Source organism: Doryrhamphus excisus, chromosome 6 (assembly GCF_030265055.1).
Source record: "Doryrhamphus excisus isolate RoL2022-K1 chromosome 6, RoL_Dexc_1.0, whole genome shotgun sequence".
Lineage (NCBI taxonomy): Eukaryota > Metazoa > Chordata > Actinopteri > Syngnathiformes > Syngnathidae > Doryrhamphus > Doryrhamphus excisus.
Genome location: NC_080471.1, coordinates 20,334,661 through 20,350,293, shown reverse-complemented (window position 1 = coordinate 20,350,293; position 15,633 = coordinate 20,334,661). Strand labels below are relative to the sequence as shown.

At 40.2% G+C, this 15,633-nt stretch overlaps 1 protein-coding gene and 1 long non-coding RNA gene across 2 annotated transcripts in view; one reads left to right on the top strand and one right to left on the bottom strand.

The window, feature by feature from the left end:
* nrn1la (neuritin 1-like a) overlaps window positions 1-15,633 on the top strand; it is a 66,754-nt gene that overhangs the window by 40,152 nt on the left and 10,969 nt on the right. Inside the window, exon 2 of the mRNA XM_058076445.1 lies at window positions 3,162-3,312. Coding sequence (XP_057932428.1) covers window positions 3,162-3,312 — 151 coding nt within the window. The remainder of the gene's footprint in view (window positions 1-3,161; window positions 3,313-15,633) is intronic.
* On the bottom strand, window positions 11,135-12,425 carry LOC131131601 (uncharacterized). Its single transcript, XR_009130211.1, has 3 exons — window positions 12,314-12,425; window positions 11,689-11,815; window positions 11,135-11,515 (listed from the first exon to the last, which is right to left on the bottom strand). It is a non-coding gene; the product is annotated as an uncharacterized LOC131131601 (long non-coding RNA).

Here is a 15,633-nt window from a genome sequence, read left to right as displayed (position 1 = left end):
AAAACTTAAATTATATTAGGAAAGCAGGAAGTGAACAAATCTTGAAATACAAAAAAAGTCCTAACTATGAATTGATACATACTTCGGTACGGGACTAAAACATTTTAAAAATTTATAAATAAAAAAAACCCAAAACAAAACAAAATAAAAACCTTAAACCATATTCGGAAAGCAGGAAGTGAACAAATGTAACAGTTACTGATTGTAAAAGTACCAGATGGAGGGGTAGGATTTAATAAGCTTTGCTTCTTCCTACTCCTTTTGGACATGTGGAACTGTGAACTGATTATGTGATGCATTCAATTGTAATCTGATGCATGTTCAAATGAAATTGAACCATTACCATTACATATAAACAAACAACCATTCACACATTTGGAGTCGCTAATTAACCGAGCATGCATGTTTTGGGGGAGAACATGCAAACTCCACACAGAGATGCCCGAGCAGGGAATCAAACCTGGGTCTTCTAGCTGTGTGGCCTGCACAGTAACCACTCATACACCATGCTGCCTCAATTCAATTGTTCATTCATTCATTCATTTTCTACCGCTTATCCTCACAAGGGTCGCGGGGGTGCTGGAGCCTATCCCAGCTGTCTTCGGGCGAGAGGCGGGGTACACCCTGGACTGGTGGCCAGCCAATCACAGGGCACATATAGACAAACAACCATTCACACTCTAGAAAACTAGCATGCATGTTTTGGGGGAGAACATGCATACTCCACACAGAGATTTCCAAGTGGGGAATCGAACCCGGGTTTTCTAGCTGTGTGGCATGTGTGCTAACCACTCGTTCACCATGCTGCCTCAATTCATTTTTTCATTAATTTTCTGCCGCTTATCCTCACGAGGGTCGCGGGGGGTGCTGGAGCCTATCCCAGCTGTCTTGGGGCGAGAGGCGGGGTACACCCTGGACTGGTCGCCAGCCAATCACAGGGCACATATAGACAAACAACCATTCACACTCTAGAAAACTACCATGCATGTTTTAGGGGAGAACATGCAAACTCTACACAGGGATTTCCAAGTGGGGAATCGAACCCGGGTTTTCTAGCTGTGTGGCATGTGTGCTAACCACTCGTCCACCGTGCTGCCTCAGTTCATTTTTATTACTGTATATTATAATAATGGTTGAATTGAAATAAATGACACACAGAAGCAGTGGGCAAGTGTTCAGCCGTGAAAGGATCGCAGGGGGGTTTCGGTGCCTCGGTCAAAGTCCCCTGAGCAATGGGGCTGTTGTGGGGATGCGGTTGCAGAGGGGTGCTTCTCATCCAAATTCCACATTTAGCCACCTGTCCACACTCATTTGCATCACATCAGCTCCATTAATTCCTTTCTATCTCCATAAGCGGGTAGCCGTTGAGTGGCTTTAGTGGGCTGTTATGTGTTTTGTTATGGATTGCATAATATTAATAATGCGATGCCGTTCTAATTGTTACCATTCTTTATTCATTGGTGTTGCCTTTTTCGTTTATAGTCAAGCGCTCCCACTTCGGGCTTAGTAAATCCACTTGCAGGTAGTCTGTCAGGTGATATGAGCTTCTAGACGAATGAGTTGGCAGATGAATCGTGGCATGATAAAGCACACATTCGCTGCACTTTAACGTCATGACGTGATGGCGCAGGGATGCTCACTTTTAATTGAATGTTTGTGTTTATTTTTTATAACCGTCATATCACATCATTTTTAAAGTGATCCGCTAACAACTTTGCTATGTGGATTATTTATTTTTAATGAGCGGTTGAGTGACGACTGCCTTGTTCTCCATTCAGTTGAGGATGCAAGCGATAATAACAAAGGGGAAAGGACTAAGATACGATGATAAGATATAATTGGTGAACGTGTGATGCTAATATCTGCTATTTACAATGACTTGTTGTTTAGAGTCCTATCAATCAGACCCTTTATTTATTATTCACCCATTGTTGAGAAGATAGCTGATTTAAAGGCCGCCTTGCTATAATTTCAAGCCTCTGGAAGCCATTCTACAATGCAAAAATTAATATATCATGATTTGGGAACACACTCGCCTCCCTCAAGGACAACATACCGCAAACAAAAGTTTGCAGATGACACTGCAGTGAATGGACGCATCACCGCGGGGGGGGCGAAGCGGTCTACAGGATGGACTCCAGGAAAATGGAGTTGAATAAAAGCAAGTAAACAGAGTAAAAGATACGTTAAAATACAACATTCATTTGTTTATTTTTATTATTACAGTAAACCTCGGATATACGTATCGGACTCGGATATATCGGAAATTCGCTCACAACGGACAGATAAAAAAGAACCGATTTTTCTGTAATGCATTTCCAATAAAAATTCATTGCATATATCGGATTTTTTATAACGGATTTCGCCTATTTCGGACAAAATCTCCAGTCCCGTTCCAATGCATTTTCATTAAATTTCCCTCGCATATATCGGATGGCCGCATCGTGGCGCTCCGATTCGCCGAATCGTGACAGGCCGCTATACGACGTCATTTGCAGCGTTTGCAGCGTTGCCTGCGCGTCCAGGTACATTGAAAACATAGTCAAGGAAGTGCCTTTTTATAACGGATAAAATCCGATTTACGCATATACCGGATATAAATCCGATATATGCGTAAAACGGACATTTTCCGGTATACGCATATAACGGATTTCGCTTATATCGGACAAAACCAGTGGGAACAATTGAATCCGATATATCCGAGGTTTACTGTATTATTATTATGATTATTCTAATTTATAATTATGGGCGGCACGGCGGTCTAGTGGTTAGCGTGCAGACCTCACAGCTAGGAGACCAGGGTTCAATTCCACCCTTCACCCTCGGCCATCTCTGTGTGGAGTTTGCATGTTCTCCCTGTGCATGCGTGGGTTTTCTTCGGGTACTCCGGTTTCCTCCCACATTCCAAAAACATGCTAGGTTAATTGGCGAGTGTGAATGGTTGTTTGTCTATATGTGCCCTGTGATTGGCTGGCGACCAGTTCTCGTGAGGATAAGCAGTAGAAAATGAATACATTCTTTTTGTTGTCTAAAGTAGAACAACTACATAAAAATCATGACTATTATTTATCGCTATCCATCACTGCTACATCATATTGTATACAGTATGTACTATTTAGTGTATGTGTGTTTTAATTTAGGGTACTTTGTGTATTTTCCAGTGGTGAGGCCTTCCTCTATCAGTGCGGTTTCAACCAGAAGGTGTCATTCCATCTACAAGAGCTTTGCTGAGTGTCTCATGGCTTTGGGCGACAGTCTGACAGACAACGCACGCAAGGATGAAGACACACATGAGATACATTCCATCTGCAGGTTAGTGCATTCACTCAAAAAAATAATCCCAAAAAATCTAATTATATAAAAAAAAAAAATAATAATAACTTTGACTTTGTATTCAATTTCCATTTGTTTACACCACACTGACCAATGTTTATGTGGAGACCAGATCTCTGCAGGGCCTCCAGTTTATGTATTCTAAACTTAAGACGGGACAAAGTCAGAAGCCAGAATTGTACCACTTCCACATGGAATTGAACCTTTTTTTTCCACTGTAATATCAGACTACAGTACAAGTTATGGTAATGTAATGTAAGGTAATGTCTCATCAATGTAAAATTACTGATGTCTAGTGACTACAATGCTATATATGACATGATGATATGATATATGATAATATTTTCCGAGTGGTTAGCACGCAGGCCTCACAGCTAGGAGACCCGAGTTCAATTCCTCCTTCGGCCATCTCTGTGTGGAGTTTGCATGTTTCCCACATTCCAAAAACATGCTAGGTTAATTGGCGACTCCAAATTGTCCATAGGTATGAATGTGAGTGTGAATGGTTGTTTGTCTATATGTGCCCTGTGATTGGCTGGCGACCAATCCCGAAGACAGCTGGGATAGGCTCCAGCAACCCTCGCGATCCTCGTGAGGATAAGCAGTAGAAAATGAATGAATTAATAAATATTGAGTCGGCTGCACGGCGGTCGAGTGGTTAGCGCGCAGACCTCACAGCTAGGAGACCAGGGTTCAATTCCACCCTCGGCCATCTCTGTGTGGAGTTTGCATGTTTTCCCCGTGCATGCGTGGGTTTTCTCCGGGTACTCCGGTTTCCTCCCACATTCCAAAAACATGCTAGGTTAATTAGCGACTCCAAATTGTCCAATAGCATGAATGTGAGTGTGAATGGTTGTTTGTCTATATGTGCCCTGTGATTGGCTGGCGACCAGTCCAGGGTGTAGAAGACAGCTGGGATAGGCTCCAGCACCCCTGCGACTCACATGAGGATAATCGGTAGAAAATGAATGAATGAATGAATAATACGCCCTAGTCCACAACGAAACAGCGATCAATTACTAATTTATTTTTGTGAGAATGACGAAGCGAGGTTTGATGTAGCGAGGGACAACTATATTCCTAAATTAGTTGTTAATTAGTTTTCTGCCCCACTTTAAACGACCTTAGCACTCGCTACTCAGCAATTTAAGCCTCTTGAATGGACACCACATAATGTTTTGTCATTTAATCATCGCCATTTAATTCATTCAGCTAATTTTAGCTTGTGGTTTGTGTATTTTATTTGCAATCGATGCAGTAAACGTTGTTATTGAGCTAGTAATATTTTGTTATGGGGATTGCTATACAGCTTTTCACAAGCCTTGTAACACGATATTGGATATTTCACAGGCTGGGCATGCAAAGGTTTTTTGCCTTATTTTGCATGTTTTAAGTTTTTATAGGTGTGATTAAATCATTTCAATTATGATAGCTACAGCTTATCGGTCACCGTGACCAGGATAAGTGGTACATGACTTCAGTCTTGTCAAAAGAAAAGGGATGCAATCATCATCGTAGTCGTACTCGGCAGCCTGCGCCTGAAAACAAATGGCGTACTCAGCAAAGGAGAGGTTTCCCTGGACTACATCCAAGAGTGCATGCCTCCTTAGGCAGAGTGGGTGGTCAAAAACAATCCTGCACTTCCGTGAGAAAAGTTTGATAGGCGGAACTAATAGTGAGCTCATTATGGACATTTAGGACTTGGTCCTGGACAAAAGTATGTGAATGTTGCTTAAATATTAGAGAGTGGGTGGGATAGTGGGGGTGATAGTTCTCCAGCTTAAAGAGCAGGGTGAGGCACAATTGCTTGGCAATGGATTACAAGACCGGGTCAATGTTATCAAGTGGAGTGGGAGTGGGAGTGGCAGCATTGTTGCTGAGCTGCTGTACCTGTGTGCTATTTAATTTGAAGAAACACTATTAATGGCAGTCGAGTGGTTAGCACGCTGACCTCACAGTTAGGAGACCAGGGTTCAATTCCACCCTCGGCCATCTCTGTGTGGAGCACATGTTGCAGCGTGGGTTTTCTCCGGGTACTACAGTTTCCTCCCACATTCCAAAGAGATGCTAGGTTAATTGGCGACTCCAAATTGTCCATAGGTATTAATGTGAGTGTGAATGGTTGTTTGTCTATATGTTCCCTGTGATTGGCTGGCGACCAGTCCAGGGTGTACCCCGCCTCTCGCCCGAAGACAGCTGGGATAGGCTCCAGCAACCACCGCGACCCTCATGAGGATAAGCAGTAGAAAATGAATGAATTAATAAATGTTGACTCGGCTGCACGGCGGGCGAGTGGTTAGCACGCAGACTTCACAGCTCGGAGACCAGAGTTCAATTCCACCCTCGGTCATCTCTGTGAGGAGTTTGCATGTTCTCCCCGTGCATGAGTGGGTTTTCTCCGGGTACTCCGGTTTCCTCCCACATTCCAAAAACATGCTAGGTTAATTAGCGACTCCAAATTGTCCGCTAAAATACCCTTTCAGTCCGTTCAGTTGCAAATGCTTTTTTTTTTTGAGTGGCTAGAGAGTCAGCTGCACAGTGGTCGAGTGGTTAGCGTGCCACCCCGAGTTCAATCCCACCCTCGGCCATCTCTGTGTGGCGTTTGCATGTTCTCCCCGTGGGTTTTCTCCGGGTACTCCGGTTTTCCTCCCACATTCCAAAAACATGCTAGGTTAATTGCCGACTCCAAATTGTCCATAGGTATGAATGTGAGTGTGAATGGTTGTTTGTCTATATGTGCCCTGTGATTGGCTGACGACCAGTCCAGGGTGTACACCGCCTCTCGCCCGAAGACAGCTGGGATAGGCTCCAGCACCTCTGCAACCCTTGTGAGGATAAGCGGTAGAAAATGAATGAATGAATGAATTTTTGTACTTATCCTGGTCCTTCCAGCTGTTTGTTTGAGCTGCATGCTACTGTTTAAGGATGTAGAACATCCCTTATTTTCCCACTCTCCTTTCAGTTACCACTACATTTCTACTTATCCTGTACCCATGTGTCATCCCTCCCCCCTTCACTTTGTCGCTATTCTATTTATACATACTCTTCTTGTGAAGTCATACGCTATCGACCAAGGAAAATCCATTAATGTGCTAGTCTTGGAACAGGATCACTGATTTGAGTGCAGTGTTTCTGTCAAGTAAAATTTGTACAAGAGCTAAAATCAGACGGAATTTATGTGAAGTAAATGGAATGGTCTCAGTGAATGGCACAGGAGATGTCAGTCAAAGCTGGCAGGATTGTAGAGCTGACTGTTTCAGCAGTTGGGACCAGGACTTTCACTTCTTGCACGATACATAATGAAGAAGGCTTTTACCCTCTAAAAGACACTTAATCTGCCAGTGAAGACATTTATTTTGTCACGATAACACCGCATACATGTGATAGAATGTTCAGCATCCTTAGGTTTGTCGTTATATAACTCTTAGAAGTGAGAACTGGTTAGAAAGCATATAACAATTTTGGCCACTGTGGGTCTTAATCTTTACCCTTTCTAAGTACTTGGACATGCAAGATCTGTTTGGCGGACTCCGATGCCATCCAAACATCTGCAACCTCGACCCTTCTGGGGCTAGGTGGACATACTGTTAGTCATAGACAGACTGTGATTACCAGAGAAGCCTAATAACCATTTTTCCCAATCATACTACTCTAGGTCACACTTTCATTGTCAACATGGGCATCATTGAAGACCTGGTAGAACTATGGAATCTTTAGAAAAGTCCTCCTTCAGCGCACTTCAAAGGGCCCCCAAGAAGGACTAGTAGCCTGAACTGCAGTTTGGCACATAAGCACAAACTAAAGTCAGTAGCGGTTCTCCAACTCTATGGTGCAGATACGCAATGCCCTCATTCAGCAATACCAACATTTCACCACTGTGGTTCATTTGGGTTCATAGGCTTCAATCACACTTGGTCCAGACCATTACCCTAGGACCAACCAAGAGTGTGCTGGAACTGTTTTCCAGATACCAACATTTCACCACTATGTTCCTCATTTGGGTTGGTTTCATAGGTAGGTTCCCCTTGTTTTGATTTGACAGAGGTCCTCGTAATCACTCTTGGTCCAGCCCATAACCATAAAACCAACCAAGAGTGTGCTGGGGCTGTTTGCCAGAGTCTTCCACCTTTGGTCTTCAACTTCCACCTTCAACGATACCAACATTTCACCACTATGTGCTTTATTTGGGTTGGTTTCATAGGTAGGTTCCTCTTGTTTTGATTTGACAGAGGTCTTCATAATCACTTTTGGTTCAGCCCATTACATAAGACCAACCAAGAGTGTGCTGGGACTGTTTGCCAGAGTCTCCCATCTTTGGTCTTCAACTTCCACCTTCAACGATACCAACATTTCACCACTATGTGCTTTATTTGGGTTGGTTTCATAGGTAGGTTCCCCTTGTTTTGATTTGACAGAGGTTTTCGTAATGACTCTTGTCCAGCCCATTACCATAAAACCAACCAAGAGTGTGCTAGGACTGCTTGCCAGAGTCTCCCATCTTCGGTCTTCAACTTCCACCTTCAACGATACCAACATTTCACCACTATGTGGTTCATTTGGGTTGGTTTCATAGGTAGGTTCCCCTTGTTGTTTTGATTTGAGAGAGGTCTTCGTAATCACTCTTGGTCCAGCCCATTACAAAAGACCAACCAAGAGTGTGCTAGGACTGTTTGCCAGAGTCTCCCACCTTCGGTCTTCAACTTCCACCTTCAATGATACCAACATTTCACCACTATGTGGTTCATTTGGGTTGGTTTCATAGGTAGGTTCCCTTTGTTTTGATTTGACAGAGGTCTTTGTAATCACTCTTGGTCCAGCCCATTACCCTAAGACCAACCACCTTAAGGAGACCCTATCAGAGGCATGTAGCATTGAATAACATAGGATCACTCATGAACTCAAACTCCTCCACCTAAAGTCAGTGGGAATGTTTCCCAGAGTCTCCCATCTTCAGTCTTCAACATCTATTGACAACAGAGTGTGAATGGCTATCGCTAAGGCGGAGAACTCAGAACTGGTCACAAAGTAATTGATGTTTCAGGGCACCCAGAACGCCTTTGTTTTGTGGATGAAAGACTGAAACGATAAAATACTTTGCTGCTTCAACCTGACAACAATGATCAATTAGTACAATGGGTCAAACACAAAGACAAAAAGAGATACTTCTCAATGTAAACAAAGTTTTCAACAGGGCTTCAGAGAAGGACTTACAAGTAAAAATGTCTCCAAGTACGTCATCTATTTCCAACAGTACTTGTGTTCAAGTGACCCTACAGCTCATCCGTATAGCACCGTGTTACTATTGTACAGTTGGTTCTATTCCTTGAGGTACCAATTAAAGCACTTATCCTGAAACCATGTCACCTTAGCTGTAGCGGGATAATGGAGCTGAAATACTCACACAATCCATTTTTTACACATACAAAACTTTTCCCCGAGCCGATCGTTGGATCCTATAATGCTCTCTCAGCATCGTCACTCCCTTTTGTTTATTTGCTCATGTATACCTGTCTCTCGACTGTATGTACTAAAGTTACTATGGTACCATTGTATGGTCATATCACCTCGTACTTCGGTACGTGACAAAAAATAAAAAAAATTATATAAAAATGTATTGAAATTTTTTATATTATATATAATAAATTAAAATAAAAAATTATATAATTTAAAAAAATATTATATAAATATACAATTATATAAAAATAAAATAAATTACACAAAAATTACAAAAAAACCTTAAACTATATTAGGAAAGCAGGAAGTGAACAAATGTAACAATTACTGATTGTAAAAAGTACCAGATGGAGGGGTAGGATTTAATAAGCTTTGCTTCTTCCTACTCCTTTTGGACATGTGGAACTGTGAACTGATTATGTGATGCATTCAATTATAATCTGATGCATGTTCAAATGAAATAAAACCATTACCATTACTCCAATCCTGTCACTATTCCCATAGACATCTAATGAGAGCACACATATGCACATATGAATGCGGAGCTATCATAAGTGTAGACTGAATAGGAGAGCGGTGCATTGCATCTAGGCCAAGGCTGCACCATTGTCGGTGGCATCCCAGGAGTGCAGCTTTGCTTTTTATTCCTCATCTTCACAATAGGTATTGTGGAGTTGCAATCTCTCTTGGTGGCTTCTGATCAGGCGAGATGAAAAGGAAAATATTAGAGGCTAAAGATGCAAGCGCATAAAAATGCTCAATAGAATTAAACCGTGACCTTTTGCTGCAGCTGGGGAAAAAGAACTGAAGCGATGCATATGAAAAATAGTTGCTGTGTTACAACAAGGCAAACTTATGTAGCGTAAAGGTTACTTGCCAACTATCATGGCATTAATAATAAACGGGTACAAAAAGCGTGACATAGCAAGCAAAAATTAGTTATTTTCTCACCAATTTGCATATTAACATAAAGGATAACTTGTTCTGTACAAGAATAACACTAAATACTTCCCAAAAGTGTATTGTTTGGAAAAAATAGATCAGTAGAAAACCGAGTTGGAACGCGTATCACGGACACGATGCAATATCATATTTTAAATTTTCAATGGTTGCAATCTCAAATTAATGTTATGAAGAAATCAGAATTTGTTATCTCGTTGGTTTAGCCATTGCCCTGATTCGTTGACCGGTGGCAGTGATAAGAGGACAGTGATGTAATCTAACATGATGAATGCAGAAATGGGATTTGAACCTTGCACATTTGGGTTAGGAAGCACATATACTTTATCAACCAAGCCATGGCATGCATCACTGTCAAAATATAACAAAGTGACTTAAGTGATATTTTCAGCAGAGTGTGCTATTTAAATTGGCCATTCATTTCTAATGGGAAATGAAATTACACTAAATGTGGGAATATTTGGAAAAATCTCACCGCGCATGAAAATAACATTACTGACACCTGGTGACCACTATAGAATACTACATATTACAATTTGAATGTTTTTGTAATTACTTGTATTTGTATGTTATTGTCCACTGCACGGTGTTGAAGTGGTTTGCGTGCAGGCCTTGCAGCTAGGAGACCTGAGTTCAATTCCACCCTCGGCCATCATCTCTGTGTGGAGTTTGCATGTTCTCCCTGTGCATGCGTGGGTTTTCTCCGGTTTCCTCCCACATTCCAAAAACATGCTAGGTTAATTGGCGACTCCAAATTGTCAATAGGTATGAATGTGAGTGTGAATGGTTGTTTGACTATATGTGCCCTGTGATTGGCTGGCGATCAGTCCAGGGTCTACCCCACCTCTCGCCCGAAGACAGCTGGGATAGGCTCCAGCTACCCTCGTGAGGAAAGCGGTAGTAAATGAATGTATGTTATTGTGCTTGAAAATGCAAAATTTGGACAAAATTCATTAATTTTCTACCGCTTATCCTCACGAAGGTCGCGGAGCCAATTTCAGCTGTCTTCGGACGAGAGGCGGGGTACATCCTGGACTGGTCGCCAGCCAATCACAGGGCACATATAGACAAACAACCATTCACACTCACATTCATACCTATGGATAATTTGGAGTCGCCAATTAACCTAGCATGTTTTTGGAATGTGGGAGGACACCGGAGTACCCGGAGAAAACCCACGCATGCACAAGGAGAACATGCAAACTCCACACAGAGATGGACGAGGGTGGGATTGAACTCGGGCCACCTAACTGTGATGTCTGTGAGCTAACCACTAGACCGCCGTGCAGCCCAATTTGGAAACAGCCATATTTTTAAACTGTGGCATAATACTGGAGCTTCCCCAATAAAAAAACATGACGGGAATATAGTGGTTGAAGTCTTTCTCCTAAACTGAATATAACATTGAAAGTCGTAAATAGTACTAAATATCATCAGTGTTTCTGAAGTACAGAAAGTGAATGCTTAAACATTTGTATTATGTAACATACTCGCTCGAATCTACTGAAACAACTTTTGGAATGTATGCTGCTGATGTTAGTATTCCCATAGCATAAACTCCACAGCACTTCTGGTCACAATCTTACTTCCATTTATTTCAACTAGGAAAAGTAACTGCAAGAACAAATCTCAGAAAAGGGTTTTGGAAGTCTTAGGATGACAGCCATAGCATGTTAGCAGCAGTAGAGCAGAACTCTCTTGGGGGTTTTTGGTCTTGTCAGAAGCAGCTGCGTGTCTGTTAAGTGTCTTTGCAGTGTTTCTGCACCACCTGTGAATTGAGGGAAATTCTCACACACGCTGACGCAAAACACACACGGAATTGGGCAATGTTGAAAACTTATATACCTTCCGGAAAAAAAACACATTCATATTATGGAGTTTCCCTAAAGGGGAAAGTGATATTTTGTTCGCATGACCTGACAGTGTAAACAGACTACTTACCCCCATAAATAAATGAATGCCAGAGCGCACATACACATCACCATAATACTCTCCATCATCTGCTCTTCCCGTAGCAGCAGTCATGAAGCCGTCTGATCCGTTGGCAGACTGCTGGAATGTTTAAGACCTGGACACAGGCCAAATGTGTGTGTGTCATTTTGGATTGATGACTGATGATGGGAAAAGTGAAGCATTTCAAACCGGGAAAATGACTCTTGATTGTTAGAGGATTTACATAATTACGAGCCACAACATTAGGTACACCCACTCAATTGAATGAGAAAATTCTAACCATCTGCTAACTATGCTAACTCTAACTATATGCCGCTAGACAGCTAGCGAACCAATGAAGAAAACTCCGCACACAAAGCTTGCTTTTCTTGCTTTGTAAAGCTTTCTAGTAAAAAATAAGTGGTAACTGAAACATACAGAAAAAATTAAATAAAATGCCAATACTGCTCATATAGCAGGCTAAACACACATCAGCTAACAGTTAGCTAACACACCTACCCCAACTGCAAATGCAAGCTAGCAGTAGCATGAAGCTAGCGAACTTGACAAACAAGTACAACTTTTGAAATAGAAAACGCTTCTATGTAAGTGCTTTATACACCAATATACTTACAAAGACGATAATTTCCTAAGAAACAACCGTTTAGAACAACTTTCAGCATGTTTATGAGGTTTTCCCGTTTCGTTTCTGCCGTGAGGCCAGCCTGCTTTTCACCGAGAAAACGACAAAGCTTGTCTATACATGCGAGAGCACTCTCACTCTACAGTGGCCCAAAACGATACTTTCTAGAGAAGATGTCTCACTCTGTAAACTTTTTAACCTTAGCGTTTTTAACAATATTTATTAGGACTTTTAGCTATGTTTTACTTTCATTTTAACTAACTTATGAAACGTATGAATTATTAATGTATTTGAAGACATGAAAGAGTGGGTTCTACCCTTTACCCCTTGAATTGGGATTCAGGTTTAATCCACACAGAGATTCTCAATGCCGTGCTAAAAGACAAAGGAGGCATCTTCTACTGCACTCAGACAGTAAGCCACGCAGTGTATATGCAGCACCTTTGAAACAATGGTAATATGGTAATGGTAATGTTTTTATTTCATTTGAACATGCATCAGATTACAATTGAATGCATCACATAATCAGTTCCACATGTCCAAAAGGAGTACTTTTACAATCAATAACTGTTACATTTGTTCGCTTCCTGCTTTCCTAATATAGTTAAAAACTTTTAAATTAATTAATTTTTAAATTTTTAAATTTTTAAATTTTTAAATTTTTAAATTTTTAAATTTTTAAATTTTTAAATTTTTAAATTTTTAAATTTTTAAATTTTTAAATTTTTAATTTTTTAAATTTTTTAATTTTTTAATTTTCAAATTTTTAAATTTATATACATGAACTATATCAGCAAGTTTAGGTATCTTCTACTGCATTCAGACAGTAAGCCACGCAGTTTATATGCAGCACCTTTGAAACAATGGCAATATGGTAATGGTTTTATTTCATTTGAACATGCATCAGATTACAATTGAATGCATCACATAATCAGTTCACAGTTCCACATGTCCAAAAGGAGTAGGAAGAAGCAAAGCTTATTATATCCTACCCCTCCATCTGGTACTTTTACAATCAGTAACTGTTACTTTTGTTCACTTCCTGCTTTCCTATTTTATTTTATTTTATTTTATTTTACTTAATTTTATTTAATTTAATTTTATTTTATTTTATTTATTACCATCCAATGCCATAATGGGTACCATAGTAAGTGTCAATATAGTGATATATATAGCACATCATGACTGGTTCAAGACTCTTCATCCTTGTATTTCATCCTGTTTCATCCTTGAAACAGATTCCAAAGTTGGTACTACAACCATTCCAGTGTTGCCTTCATCAGCCTGAAGTATCAGCTCCCGTTGTCATTATTATAGATCCGTATTGTTGTTTGTAATGAAATTGGAGGACTTTTATTGGTACTTTTATCACTAAAGTCTTCTCCACGCCATAACCTCCAGCTGTATGCCATTTTCTTTGGGCCTTGACTGCAAACTGACTGCAAACCATCATAAAAAAACATTGTTAAATGAATACTACTCTGGGCTTTTATGACATTTCTGAGGGCAGAATCTTTGATAGTTAGGTTCTAGGAAGTCTTTGGATTGTGAAGGTGTTGTAATGCTGTAAGGTGATGAGTCGTGATGTAAGGATCGATACTGAAATATCTTCATCGGTGGGAGCTACCTTTTCATCTGAGTAAGTGCATAATGCATAAGCATAACGGCAGCTCATTCAGTCTGTTGAAATGATGACTGATCGTAAACAAAGCCATGGGGGAATTATGAATTAGTTTTTGTTGTTTTTAATAATGAATAATTTATTTTAATCGTACAAGTTTACCTACTTTGTTTGTTTAAAACACAATTTAGAAAGGGGACCTACCTATTATGATTTTTCCACTTTTCTGACCTTGCACACACATAGTTCATTTGCAAATGGGAAAATTGTACATAGTTCATGGTATTATATTTGTAAAGAAAGTGTTTATTTTTATGTAAACTAATTTTTTTGTGTGTGTTTGTGTTGCGGGATCATTGATTAGACATTTTGGCTAAATATGTATGGCTAAATTTGTATGAAAATGAAAGTTATGCTTGAAATGGGAACATTTGACATAGTTCATCGTGTTATATTTGTAAAGAAAATGTTCATTTTTATGTAAACAAAATCGTTTTTGTGTGTTTGTGGTGCGGGATCATTGATTAGACATTTTGGCTAAATATGTATGGCTAAATTTGTATGAAAATGAAAGTTATGCTTGAAATGGGAAAATTGGACCCATCCATCCATCCATCCTGGCAGCGCTAAACGCAGCATCCTTCTACCAATATATTCACTATCTCTCCTCTGACTTTATCTCCAAGGCTTCTAACCTGTAATGTCCCTCTGATGTACTTGTTCCTGATCCTATCCATCCTGGTCACTCCCAATGTGAACATAAGCATCCTCATCTCTGCTACCTCCAGTTTTGCTTCCTGTCTTATCTATCTATCCATCCATCCATCCATCTGTCCGTCCATCCATCCGTCCGTCCGTCCGTCCATCCATCCATCCATCCGTTCATCCATCATCCTGGCAGCTCTAAACGCAGCATCCTTCTACCAATATATTCACTATCTCTCCTCTGACTTTATCTCCAAGGCATCTAACATGTAATGTCTCCCTGATGTACTTGTGCCTGATCCTATCCATCCTGGTCACTCCCAATGAGAACCTCAGCATCCTCATCTCTGCTACCTCCAGTTCTGCTTCTTGTCTTTTCTTCAATGGCACTATCCCCCTTTTTTGTTGAAACTTCCCGATGTTCTACTTCCGATTACTAAAAAACAAAGACCACAATATTCGGTGTGCCTTGAAAAATCAATGAAAATCATCAAAAATGACTGATACCGACGGGGGACAGCTTGGATTGAATAAGTTAAAGTCAAAAATAATGGTAATGGTTTTATTTCATTTGAACATGCATCCGATTACAATTGAATGCATCACATAATCAGTTCACAGTTCCACATGTCCAAAAGGAGTAGGAAGAAGCAAAGCTTATTAAATCCTACCCCTCCATCTGGTACTTTTACAATCAGTAACTGTTACTTTTGTTCACTTCCTGCTTTCCTAATATATTTTTTTATATTTGTTTTACATTTTTTTATTTGATTAATTTTTATTTATTTTATTTTATTTTATTATTATGTTTATTTGATTATATTTTATGTTTATATTTTATGTTTATATGAGCATCCAATGACATAATGTGTACCATAGTAAGTGTCAATATAGTGATATATATAGCACATCATGACTGGTTCAAGACTGTTCATCCTTGTATTTAGCAAACATCAACTGCTTGTATTGTTTCTTGAATTGGCTC